The 12,483-nt window shown below is 57.3% G+C and overlaps 1 protein-coding gene across 3 annotated transcripts; it reads left to right on the top strand.

The window, feature by feature from the left end:
- The first annotated feature begins 769 nt into the window (after positions 1–769).
- GRAMD2A (GRAM domain containing 2A) lies at positions 770–11,621 on the top strand. 3 transcript variants are annotated; one of them, XM_039723360.1, is made up of 12 exons: positions 770–902; positions 3,293–3,406; positions 4,115–4,172; positions 5,487–5,559; positions 5,641–5,744; positions 6,318–6,416; positions 7,335–7,406; positions 8,258–8,320; positions 9,374–9,530; positions 9,794–9,893; positions 9,985–10,092; positions 10,565–11,621. In XM_039723360.1, the coding sequence occupies exons 2-12, from the start codon at positions 3,303–3,305 to the stop codon at positions 10,566–10,568; spliced, it is 942 nt and encodes a 313-aa protein (XP_039579294.1). In that variant the 5' UTR covers positions 770–902; positions 3,293–3,302; the 3' UTR covers positions 10,569–11,621. The 3 variants fall into 3 exon arrangements, with proteins under 3 accessions (XP_039579294.1, XP_039579296.1, XP_039579295.1); XM_039723361.1 differs by having other exon boundaries at positions 772–902; positions 3,268–3,406; XM_039723362.1 differs by lacking the exon at positions 10,565–11,621 and having other exon boundaries at positions 9,985–10,096.
- Positions 11,622–12,483: the final 862 nt, after the last annotated feature.

A 12,483-nucleotide genomic window follows, 5' to 3' on the forward strand; every position in this document is an offset into this window, starting at 1 on the left:
GGCGGGGGGGGGCCGGGGAGCGGGGGGGACCCGGGGCTGAGGGGGCTGGGACCGGGGAGGGCTTCGGGGCCGGGGCCGCGTCCCTCCCGCCGCCGCCGCCGAGCCGGTGTTGGCCCTCGGCCTGTCCCGGCCGGCGGCGCCGCGCTGAGGGGAGCGCGGAAACACCGGCACCCCCTCATTCCCTGAAGGGCCGGGCCGGGGAGAAGTCCCGCCGCTGCCCGCCGGCGACCTGCCGGCTTCGCCTGAGGGGCTCCGAGCGCCGGCGGGGATGGGATCTGCGGCAGGGCTGCCCCGGCGGTGGCCGAGCCCCGCAGTGCCGCCGTGCCCCGCCGTGCCCCGCAGCACGAGGGCCGCCCCCTGCGTGCTCCCTCCGTGCCGCGGGGCCCCGCTCGGAGCGGCTCCCGCTGAGGCGAGACCCAGCGCCCCCGGCGCTGCGGACACCCCGGGACCCGGGTCTCGGCTCTGTCCCGGCCCTGACCCCCCGCTTCCCGGGGCGGGGAACACCCGGGGCACCGCGGGACGGACCCGCGGGGCTCCCTCCGGCCTTGACGTCGCGCCTCGTTCTCTCCCGCCAGCGCCGCTCGGCTCCGGCCGCTCCTCTCCAGCATCCCGGGGTGGCTCCGCTCCAGCTCCGACACGCGGGACTGAAATGACCTTGGACGCCGGGACCAAGGGCAGCTCGCCGAATCCCGCCCGGGCTCGCTCGGGCCGCGGCCGCCCGCCCGCCGGTGCCTCCCTCCGCCTCTGAGCCTCCCGGGGTTTGCTGGGAGGCGGGATCCCTGCCCGGCTCGCTCCGGCCTCCGCCGCGCGCCTCTCCGGCAGCGGGGAAGGGATCCAGCGAAAATCGCTCGCCGACGGAGGGGCTCGCGCCGGACCTTTTCCAGGCTGGATCCCAACGCCGCGTAAGGGAAGGGAGACAACGATCCCGTGGGAGGGAGAAGCACCGGGTTTCGCCTGGCGAAACCTGGGGGTTCAGGGAGCCGGTGTGGGCGGGTCGAGGGTGTCAGGAATGGGCAAAGGGGCATCAGGTCGCTGGATTGTTTTCACCTTGCTGGGAACTTGTGCATCAACCCTCTGTGCCTCCTCTCTGGAGCTCTGAACTCTGACTGGTTTTGTTCCACTTTTATTTTGGGACACTCGGGATGGTGAGTTTACCTCAGGAACAGCTTGGTGCTGAACAAATTCTTTGAGGAGGGTGACAGTATGAGCTGCTAGAAAGAGTTTTCTTCACTGTGCTGGCACTGGAAGCACCTCTTGGAAGGGAAAACTCCCTGTGCCTGGAGCCTAGCCGTACCCTGTTCTCCCACACTCTGGATGTGTGGGATGCATCCCACACATTATCCCTGATGCATCTAGGAGCCAGGACAGAGCAAGATCTGGACAGAGGAGACAAAGCAGCTCCTGAGATGTCCCTGCTGGGGCTGAGGATGCTCCTCACAGCCCCCAGACTCCCTTGGAGCATCCCACTGCCAGCACTGTGTCAGGGAGTTGTCCCTGATGCTGGCTATGAGAGGGAGAGCAAACAAGGATGCAGCACTTCCAAGTGCTGTCCAGCCTGTGTTTTTTCTCATTTTAGGGGTTTTCTGTGTGTTTGGTGACCTCGGAGGGGTTCTGATGCCTTTGCTGTGCCCAGTCCCTGTGGTGCCCCTCGGTGTCAGCGCCGGTTGGGGATAAATCCGCTCACCCGGATTAAGCAGTGCAGGCGCTGGTGGATTTAAGGGATGACGTGAGGGAAGCCAGAGAGTGCTGAGCTCTGGACAAGGAGGCTCCAGATTGGGTCAGAGCCCCTTTCCAGCATGAGAGAAGGGCAGATGAAGGCTTTGGTGCCTCCATGATAGGAGTTTCAGCTTAAGGGCAGGATGGCATCCCCTGGCAGAGGATACCTGAGGAGCCAGGCAGGGAAAACACCTTTTGGTGCTATGCCAGGGGATGTTATTTTGGTGCTTCTTGTCAGTAAGGTCTCCTTTTCCTTCCTGACACATCCTTTGACCTGAGCTCCTAAAAACCCACAACCTCAGTGTGTCCATCCCATCCCTGCAGTGCTTGGGATGCAGGGCTGTGCAGGCAGGGCTTTGCCAACAGTGGCTGTGGGGGTCCAGGAGCGCTTTCCCAGCCTGTTTCCAGCCACAAGGCACCAGTGATTCCGTTTGGTTCTGTGCCCCATGTATGTGTTAGGTGTTGTGGGAGCATTCCCTGTGCCTCCATCTGGGAGTCAGCTGGGCTCCATTGCACCTGGACAGTGTTTTGGTCAGGGCTCTGAGGCTGTGGGGATGTGGGAGCTCCCACAGCTTCAGCTCTCAGCCTATTTAGGGATCCAGCTGGCATCCAGCTGCTGGGATCCAGCACCCCTATCCTGGCTCTTCCTGAGTCGGGGGGATTATTTCCATGGGTTTTCCTTCAGATGAGCCCCTCGGAGCAGGAGCAGGATGTGTCTAGGGAAGTACAGGTGGCGAAGGAGCTGCTCTCAGAGTGTGGAAGTTTGGCTGCTCCTCGGCCGGGCTGTGCCGCAGTGCCACGGCACCATCCCCGCGGGCCTGGGACGCGCTCCAGCTCTGCCTGTCCCTCCTGCTGGCACTCATCCTGTCCTGCCGCCGCCCCACCTGCTCTGCCATCACCCCCTGCCTCGGGAGCTGAGTGCTTTCCCTGGAATAATTTCCTCTCCATGGGTCTGTGGCTGTTTGCTGGCTCTGCCTTGCCACCGGACCCCTGGGATGGTGCTCTGCTGGCTGCCAGTGCCGCAGCAATATCCAGTGGTGGTTTGCCCAGGGTGGAAGTGTCACCTTTGTGGCCTGCCAGGTGATAACCCGCCTGTGGCGCTGGGCCCGTGTTTACTTTGCCTGCCGTGGCTGATAAGCAGCCTCTGATAACATTCCCATTGGTAAATAAGTGGCTCTAAGGTGCCTGGTGATGGCTCTGCCCTGGGAAGATGGTGTTTGCCGACCAAGAGGAGCAGACCCTGGCTGAAATCCATCCTCCCCAAGGAGTTTCATAGACCTGTGGTTTTTCCCATCCCAGCTTCCAGCGCTTAAGGAGAAGAGTCTCTGCTCTGGAGGGTGTTATTGCAGGGAGCTGCAGCAATTTGGCTGCTCTCTTCTGAGCGCTGGGGTGTCCCTGGCAGAAAAATAACTTTTTTTTAATCTCCATATGACTTGAGAAATAGCAGAAACATTCTTGCTGTCCTTGAGCGGCAGATTCTCATGTCTCTGTGCAGGCTGGGATTGAAGGGAACAGATTTACAGCTCCAGACCCCTTTTCCCCTTTCCCTAGGGGGCTGATGGGTGTCTCCTTGCAGTGCCACACCGATGCATGAGAAGGCAGCTCCCCTGAAGAGCCCCGAGCCCAGGCACGGTCGTGAGAAGCTGGAGGTGTCCCACAAGCAGAAGAGTTTGGATTCCCTCGACGGCAGGTGAGGAGCAGCATCCCAGGGTCTGCCTGCCATTGAGTGTTCTCTCTTTTCTGTCCTGCTGTGGCATTCCTACTGCCTTCAAGCCCTGAATACTGCCTGCCAGCTGGAGCAGGGCACAGGGGGCACCCAACTTCGTTTTCTTCCTGAAATATTGTGGGTACAAAAGCAGGGAAGTGAAAGGGTTTTGGGGAAGGGGATGGTATTCCTGCTGCTGAGGCTGTTGGTAGGATATTGCTCTCTCCATGGTTTGTCCTTCCATCTGTCCATGGGATGGACATGTATGGATGTCCCTGTGCACGACCAAAGCTGAGTCCACCCTCCTGCTCAGGCACATTCCCAAATTCCTGCCTCTACTTTCCCTGAGGAATCCTTGCCCCAGCTGTCAAATCTGCACATTTCCACTCCCAACCTGTCCTAAGCTGCTGCCAGGTCAGCTCTGGGCTCCTTCCCCCAGAGCTGAGTGTGTGTGAAGTACCTTGGTCCTGGTGCCTTCACTGGCTCTCATCAGACATCAGCCCTCAACAGCCAGTACTGACCCTCAGCAATGCCATGATAAATCACGGAGACACCCAAAATGTGGCTTTCTGGGGGTCTCTCTTCAGTCCTTTACGTTTTTTTATGTCTCATATTGCAGCACACATGTTTTAGGGAACAGATGAGAGACCTGTTGCTCTTTGCTTACCTGGTGATTATTGTTTTTCCTTCCAGCCTCCGCCTGAACGAAGCCCTCAGGGATGAGGACATCAAGAAATGCCACCGGGAAGTGGTAAGCCTTTGGCTTTGGGAATGACCAGGCTGGAGCACTGTAGCCTATTGCCCCAGGAGGAGCCTACCTGGGGTCTCAGGTGTGGGCTGAAGGAGCCAGAGGCAGCTTCTTATGTGGGGCAGAGCTTCCTGCGTGTAATTTCAGGAGACCTGGTGATGGTTTTGTGTGGCCCGTGCTCTACCTTGCAAACGCTTCCAGGATTTTCCATCTAGAGCAAAGGAGAACGTGGAAATACTGACTTAAGAACAGATAAATTTCTGTCCATGTGAACCTTTTTGCTTGTTCAAATCATGCCCAAATTAGATGGTTTTGGTCCATCTACAGATAAGAGATGCTGTGGAAGAGGAAGGAGTGACAGGAAATGGCATTTTGCCTTTTCCCATGGAGAAAATTGAGGAGAAGAACATTTTTCAACTTCCTCAGAGGCATCTGGGAGGGTGACAGGGCCAGCAGGGGATTTGTGCTGGGACCAGGGGGTAGTGCCCTCCGTGTTCTCCTGGAATGCTCCCACTGGCACCCCCACCATCCCAGCATCCCTCTGGGAGGTGTCTGAGCCAACTGCAGGTGCTGCTGAGCCTTGATCCTCTTAGGGCCCAGCTCATCTTCTGACAAGGTGCGCAGAGCAGAGGTGACCTCCTACCTGTGGGCAGGAGGGCTCTGCCTGCGTGGCTGCCACCAACCAGCCTTGCTGTGCCAGCCTTCCTGGCGTCCTGGCAAAGCAGCTCCACCCTTGGTGCCCGCGGGACAGCTGGGAGCACCCCGAGGGCAGGGGGCACAGAGCTGCCTTCCAGGACCAGCTGAGCAGATTTATGGAGGATCTTGAAGCGCTTTGGAGCTTTACCTTCGCCACAGGAGCGTTTCGGGGCCGACCTGCCGAGCCTCCCGCCGCGGCTGCCGGCAGGCTTTGAAGTGGCGCCGGGAATATAAATAGCTGGATGGCGCGGCGCGATGGGCGCAAAGCAAGTGTTGTCACCGTGTCCCGGATAAGGGAAGAGGAGGAGGAGGAGGAGAGAAACCGCTGGGCAAAATAAACTGCCTGCAGATGAGCCTGGCAGAAAACCGGCTCCTCACCAGGGCTCAGCAGCCCCTGTAGCTATTAAGGGAAATGTTAATCTGGGAGGATGGCGCAGCCTTCGCCGGGTGCTGGATCATCCAACCTTCCTCTAATCCGTCGGGGCTCCTGTTCCCAGCCCGGTGGGACCCCCCTGCGCCGGTCCCGGGTGCGGGCAGAGGGAGGTTTTCTTGCAGGAGAGGGATTTTTGGGTCTCCTTATCGGCAAGGTCACCGGATAACTTTGCTCTGCTTTGCTTTCAGGCTGCTAGCAAGTACAACTCCCAGTACCACAAGCTGTTCAAGGACATCCCGACGGAGGAGAGCGTGCTGAAAGGTGGGTGCCAGGGTGAGGGGTGGGCACGGAGCGGGCAGGATCTGGCACAGGCATTGCCACGGTTCTCTCTTTGCCTTGCAGTTTGCTCCTGCGCGCTCCAGAGAGACATCCTCATCCAGGGAAGGCTTTACATCTCCCCCAACTGGCTCTGCTTCTACGCAAACCTTTTTGGGAAGGACATTAAGGTAATGTGGGCACCAGCCCACCCTGGTCCTTCAGGGCTTGTAACCACAGCTTATCCCCTCCTTCACCAAAATACCACCAAAATCCCCAGCAAAAACCTCCAATAGGAAAGAGAGCACGGCCGTGCCTCCCACTCTGATGACCCGTGGCATCAGCCTGGGGAAACCAAATATTGGTTTGGTTTAAAATTCCCTGATGCAAAACCTCCTTCCAGCCGCAATGGCGCTTGAAGGAAGATCAAAGGTTTTAGGGGGGGTGAGATTTGAATCTCTCTTGGCTTTTCTTCTTGATTTACAATCTGATGTTTCCCCATTAGTCTTGTGGCTGACGGGGATCTTGGGCAGAGACTGCTTCCTTTAAAACTGGGCTGAAGGACTGAATTATTTATATGTGATGCTTTAAACAAATACCTGAAGGAAGCTCGAGGTTTCAGCAAAGTTACCCTGCCAAAAATAACATCTTGCCTTATTTTTTCACCCTCCCCGGGCTTGCACGGGGGGCTCTCCTGGTGGGTCTTAGGGAGGCTGGCTGGATGATGCTTGTGCTGTGTCCATCCCAGTGTTCCTGCCCTGCAGGTGGTGATCCCAGTGGTGTCTGTACAGCTGATAAAGAAGCACAAGACGGCTCGGCTGCTGCCCAACGGCCTGGCCATCACCACCACTGCCAGCAGAAAGGTAACACCAGCACACAGCAGATGCCCAGGTCCAGACTGGATGTGGTTTGAGAGCAGTGAATGAAGCGATTCCCATCCCTGGTTAGGAAGTGAGAGTTGCTCTCTGTGCTGCTTGCCAGCCAGGGCAAACACCACAGCTTTGCTTTTGTTCCTGAATTTCACTTTGTTCCTGGACGAAGCAAAGCCCAAGTGAAACTCGGCCGAGCCTGACAAATCCCTGCCAGACTCATGTAAAACCTTTAAACTCCTTAAGCACAAGTAGGGAAAGGGCTTGGGCTGGCATTCAGCCAGAGCTGGCGGAAAACTTGGATACAGGGCTGCGTTTCCAGCTTTTAAATCCTGTTGGATGTTGTTGGCTGCAGTGAGCTGATGTAATGTGTCCAAGTCCTCGTCTGCCCAGGTGCTGCTGCCAGCACTGTGTGTTGCCTGTCCCTGCCAGGGAGGGGGCTGTTCCTGCAGAATGTTGGGAGGCAGTTATTCCTCTGGAATTTGGGAGGTGGGTTTTAGCAGGGAGTGGCACAGGGTAGGATTTGGGCATTCAAAGCCATGTGTGGCTGCACTGCACGTCACGCAGGGGCTCTGTGTCAGGCATGGTGAGTGTGGCCCTGTGTCCCTTCCATCCCTGGGGATGTTTTCTGTAGGTCCTGGCCCCATTTGCTGTGTGTCCCTCTGGGTTGAGCATGGGAAAGCTGTAGGAACAGCAACTGAGCAAGACTGGCCCCAAAAAAATCTGGTCCAGGTTTTAGCAGGCTGCAAAAATAACAGCAGGGAAGCTCCACAGGGAAATGCCTGTGGGGGAGATGTGACTCCTGAAAACGGGGAGATTCAAGGGCAGGATGTCTCTGCCTGTCTCTGCCTGTGGAGAACTGGACTCGGGATGGGGGAATCTCTCCCAACAGCTCTCCTCTTTCTCTTGCAGTACATCTTTGTATCCCTCATCTCTCGTGACAGCGTCTATGATGTCCTGAGGAGGGTCTGCACCCACCTGCAGGTACCCCCGCTCTGTCCCACTGTGTGTCCATGGCCCTGAGGCTCTGCACCTTCCCTTTGGGCTGAGCACAGCTCTTCATCACTGCCTCCAAGGCTTTGGACTGCTCCCAAAGCCCTCTCCAATTCCCAGCATCCTCACTCCCCAGCAAGGGATGGGAAGAGGGGCAGGAGCCATGCCTTGGGCACGTTCTGTCCCCGTGGGCTTTTCTGGGTCATGGATGAGGCAGAGCTCCGAGTTTCTGCTCTCTCTCAGGGCGTGGGTATGAATTATTTATAATCTGGTGGTAATACTAGTTCTGCCACTCTGCACATTGATGCTTTTTGCCCAGATCTGAAGTTTTAAGGGGAGGAAGAATGGTACAAAGTCAAAAAAGAATGTAACTTAAGTGGGGGGAGACATCCATCAGCCCTTGAGCTGGAGAGGATGACTGTGGGGACCTCTTCTCCCTGACTTTGAAGCACGTGGGAAGCCATACAGGAGCTCTGCCCTGCCCAGGAGGGTGTGTGCCAGCTGTGCCAGGGCAACCATTTGGATGATTCAGCCCTGTTGCCAAACTGGGGGACTTATTCTTTGAAATGTGCTGGGCTCTGCCCAGATGTACCCTTGTTTTTTTTACCCCCTGATGTTTTATCCTGTCCATGGAAGCCCTTGGCTCAACCATGGCCCCACCAGGTTTTTGTGATGGGAAGCACTCATGCAGTGCCCTTTCCCCATGTCCCAAATCCCCTTGATTATAAGTTCTAGCAGCTGCTCTTCGTAGTCTCAGCAGAAAAACCAGATTCCGTTTTGTGGCTGAGGCTGAAGCAGGGAGAGCTGGCACTGTAATGCCCCATCCTTTCCTCCCCATCTAGGTGTCCAGTAAGAAGAGCTTGAGTCTGAAGGAGCTGTCGGAGGAGCCGGACTCCGTGTCACTGGTGAGGGTCAGGGCAGCTCTGGGAGAGGAGAGACCCCCTGCCCTCGTGCTGGGGGTGGAGAGGGCCTGCCTGGTGCCCTTGGTGGGTTTGACACTGTCTGGTGGCTGCTTGGGGAGTCAGGAGAGAGCTGGTTCTTCTGTTGGTGCCATCAAAGGCGCAAGGATGTGCCTGTTGCCATCATAGCTTGTCCTCTGGGACCCTCATCCCCAGACCTGGAAGGAGCAGATGGGTCAAGAGGACTGGCTGAGCACAGGCAGTGACTCTGTCTGTGTAGAGACAGAACAACTTCAGAGTGATGTGGAAAATGCCACCACTCTGCTCCCCAGGGGCTGATGCTGTTCACAGCTGGGAATGTGGATAACAGGCTGGGAATGTGGTTGAGTTACCCAAAAATCTGCAGGATGAGGAGGATGGTGGGAGAGGGGGACACCTGCTGAACCATGGCAGGATCCAGGGAGCATGGGGGCCATGTCCTGCACCTTTGGAGCAGGGTGTCTTCCATGGCTGCTGGTCCTGAGCCTCGGGCTGGGTGCAGGAGGTGACAGTGGGGGTGCACCAGAGGGTGACAGCTGGGATGTCACCCATGGTCTGGTGACATCCCAGGGGTTAAAGATTAATTTCAAGGGCTGAATCGAGAGTGACCCAGGCTGATCTGGCAGCATCTCCTGGTGCAGCCCTTTGGCAGCTCCAGCTCTGGGAACTCTCCATTGCGGGAGCCCCTCTCTGTGCCAGCTGCCACCCCGCTTGATCTGTTGTCTTTTTGGGGCACTTTTTTGCCCTATTTAGGGCCTGCTGGAGAATTCCAGGTGTCCACCCTGAGCTCAAGGGGTGGAGGAGGCAGCAGCTGGTATTTGGGGCAGGGTGCATGGGCAGGTCCTTCTTTGATAGTAGGAACCTGCATTCCCATCATGTAGGAGCCGTCATGGAAGACCAGCTCTCCCTCAGGATGATGTTTTGAATGTGCTGGTGCTCCAAGGTTTGAGTTTGAATCTGGCCCCCCATATCCATGGCAGTGCTGGTTTCATTCATGGCTCACCAGGACTGTTCCCACAGGAGGTGATCGTCCCCGAGGGCAAGTGGAGGAAGGTGTCACCTACCTCACTGTCACTGTCACTGCCAGATGCCAACTACCAGTGCATCCACCGGGCCTCTGTCAGCAGCCTGAGCACCAAGGAGAGCTCCTTCACCTCTGAGGAGCCACTGGTTTCAGGTGAGGGGCATGAGCTTGTGCCCTGCTCCACATGGTGGTAACCTCCATCAAAGTGTGTTCATCCATCCTCTGCTCTCATGCAGGGGAATTCTGCCTTACAGATTAGGCTGGGAGTCAACTATGGAGTCCTGGGGATGGGCTGGGGTCTCCTGGCTGCAGGCTCTGAGCCCATGAGGGAGGAATATTTGATGTTTCCTGGTTGCTGGAGGAGCAGGAGCATCAGCCAAGGGTGGCTGTGCTGCTGACTCTGGGTTTGCTTTCAGAAAGTGCAATAAATACCGAGGAGGAGCTGGAGGTGGAGCAGAGCTGTGTGGCAGAGCTGAGACCCTCTGACTACCAGCTCCTGAAGATCTTCATCGTACTGTAAGTGTGCCAAGGGTGCTGGGAAGCTGGGGGGACACTGGGAATGTCACCTCAGTCTCAACTGGGTGTTTGGCTTCTTCCTCTGTTCCAGCATCTGCCTCCTGGTCGTGTCCTCCTCGTACCTGGCATTCCGCATCTTCCGCCTGGAGCAGCAGCTCTGCTCTCTGAACCGGGATTACCTCTCCCGCGGGCACAGGAGGTGAGGGGCCCAAAAGGACATTTTGGGACATGCAGCTCATGCCATGAGTGGAGATATTGAGGGAATGTGGCTGCAAAGAGGAATGGCTCTGCTCTGTGATGTGTCTAAGGAACGCTTTGTCCCTTATCCTGGGCCTGCTGTCGGGCTGGCCAGTGACAGAACCCACAGTGCCATCTCCAGACCAGAGGTGATCCCAGCAACTGCTGGTTTGAGTGACTGGGAAGCTCTGCTATCCCAGAGACTCTGAAGCTTGGGGAGAGGTTTCCTCATTGGTTTGGGGCTAGTTCTCCAGTTGTAGGAAGCACCAGGACATTTCTGGAGCTGGGCTGTGCCTTGGGGCTAAGGCCATGGGCATCAGCATGGGATGGACAGGAGGGGAATCTCCCTGGGCTGAGGACATCAGGAGGCACTGGGATGGGATGCGGAGCCTCTGCAGTTACTCATCCCATCTTACCCCACTCCCTGCTTGCAGGTGACCGTTCCCCAGGTGCTGGCTGAGGATGGACACTGAGGTGGTGGCACCCTGCCCACGGATCCCGGTGCTGTGTCCTCCCAACCGTGGCTGTTACATTTGGTCCGGATTTCCCTCGGCTGGTAAAATGGGACCAAGTATTTTCTCTCTTCCTTCGGGCACTTGCTCCTGGTGGGACTTTGCAGCCAGGTTCTGGTTACCAGTGCCAACTCCCCATCCCACTGGAAGCCTGTTTTCTCCCTGGGACACTGCTGTGCTGTAGCACCGGACAATGGCTCGGGGCTGCCGAGCACTTGGACCTTCCCTTAGGACTTGCTGCTAAGATGGATGCCGATTTTTATTTCAGGCTTGGTTTTTTTCTTGTTAAAAGATGACCTTGGGCTCACCAGGAACCCCCAGAAATGTGGATGAGTTACCACTGCTGCTCTGGGAGAACCCACCTGTTTGTCCCTCAGTGTCCCTGGGAATGTCCCTGGAGGAATGGCCCTGAATACAGGGATCTGTGGGGATGGGGAGAAAGGGCCCACTAGCCCTGTGGGGTGTCCCTCATTTATCCCACACACAACAGTGGGGGTTCAAGCCAGGGCTCCCCAGCCTTCTCTCCTGGAGCACCGAGCTCAGAGAGGGGTGTGTGTGTGTGCATCCCTTGCAAAGCACTTTAAGGTCCCCCAGACCAGGTGTCCTCGCTGGGGTTCACACCTGGCACAGATGAACTTTGTTAGTCCTGCTCACCCCATGAGGATGCTGGAGAGGAGCCCATGGCTGGCACTGGGGAATGTCCCAGAGTGCAGAATCTGTGCCCTGGTTCGTGTTAACCCTGTCACTGCATGGAGCTGAGCGCTGCAGGATCTGTCTCGCAGGATTTGTCCCACAGCCCCCTGGGAGCACCCTGGGGTGGCAGGTGGTACCGGTGTGATTCCTTTCTTTCCTGTTTTTTTGGGAACTACAAGTGCTGATGGGGCCAAATCCCGGCGCCCTGGGGAAGAGCTCACTGCTCGCTCCGGGCTTGGAACGGCTTTTAAATGGAATTACAATAAACCCTGGATTTTCTAGCACATCATTGACTCTTACCAGCGTCCTCCACAGTGGTGCTGGGCTGTGAACCCCAAACCTGGGCACCCCACAATCTGTGCTGTCCTAATGTCCCTTCAGGATGTGAGTGACAAGGGGCCAAGGTTACTGCACTAGATGGCAGCAGAGACTGCGGGATGCGACGCGCTGGTGGCAGGGCCGCCCTGGGGACAGCGCTGCCGGGGGAGGGAGCTGAGTTGCAGCCCCACCCAGCTGGGATGGGCAGCGTGAGCCTTCCTCTTTCTCCTCCTCCTCCCTGCACATTCACAACCCAATTCCACTCCTTTCCCCGGCCTGGGCCATGCAGCAAAATGCATGAAAATGGCCCAACTTGAAAACCGGGGTGGCCCTGGTGAAGTGGGGACAGGGGTGGTGTCACCTGTTTTGGGTGGGATTTAGCACCCGGGGGTGCCTGGGGGGTTGGTCTGGTTTATTCAGAGCCCTGGCATTATGGGGCTGTCGGAGCCTTTGATTCCCTGGGTGACCTGGAGGATGAAAGGCGCCGTCCTGTCCTTGCCAGGGACTCGCCCAGCTTGTTTACGTGGTGTTGTTTTTCCAACAAACAAGTTGGTGTTTATTGAGTCCAACCTCAAAGTGGGGCTCTTGGCCCCAAAGAGAGGTTTAGAGGTTGAGGGCTGGGGGGGGTTTGGTCTGATGTGCCCAGCCTGGTGTTTGTTGGGTCCAACAGCAGGTGCTTGGGGTTCCTGTGCTGAGGCCAAGCCAGGAATGTGGTCTCTTCTCAAGACTCCTTGGTTAAAGCCAGTGATGGGATGATCCAGGGGTGCAGTGACTTGTAGGAGGTTTGGAGGAGCACTGGGATGAACCCACAGTGTGCTTTGGGAGGGCTC

Source organism: Passer montanus, unplaced genomic scaffold, assembly GCF_014805655.1.
Source record: "Passer montanus isolate IOZ18808 unplaced genomic scaffold, ASM1480565v1 scaffold5, whole genome shotgun sequence".
Taxonomy (NCBI): Eukaryota; Metazoa; Chordata; class Aves; order Passeriformes; family Passeridae; genus Passer; species Passer montanus.

Bases quoted from the DNA above. Each gene is read 5' to 3' on its own strand.
- GRAMD2A (XM_039723360.1), top strand. From the start codon at position 3,303: ATGCATGAGAAGGCAGCTCCCCTGAAGAGCCCCGAGCCCAGGCACGGT. The intron at 5,745-6,317 runs GTAATGTGGGCA...CCTGCCCTGCAG, and splicing joins TTTTTGGGAAGGACATTAAG to GTGGTGATCCCAGTGGTGTC. The intron at 9,894-9,984 runs GTAAGTGTGCCA...CCTCTGTTCCAG, and splicing joins CTGAAGATCTTCATCGTACT to CATCTGCCTCCTGGTCGTGT.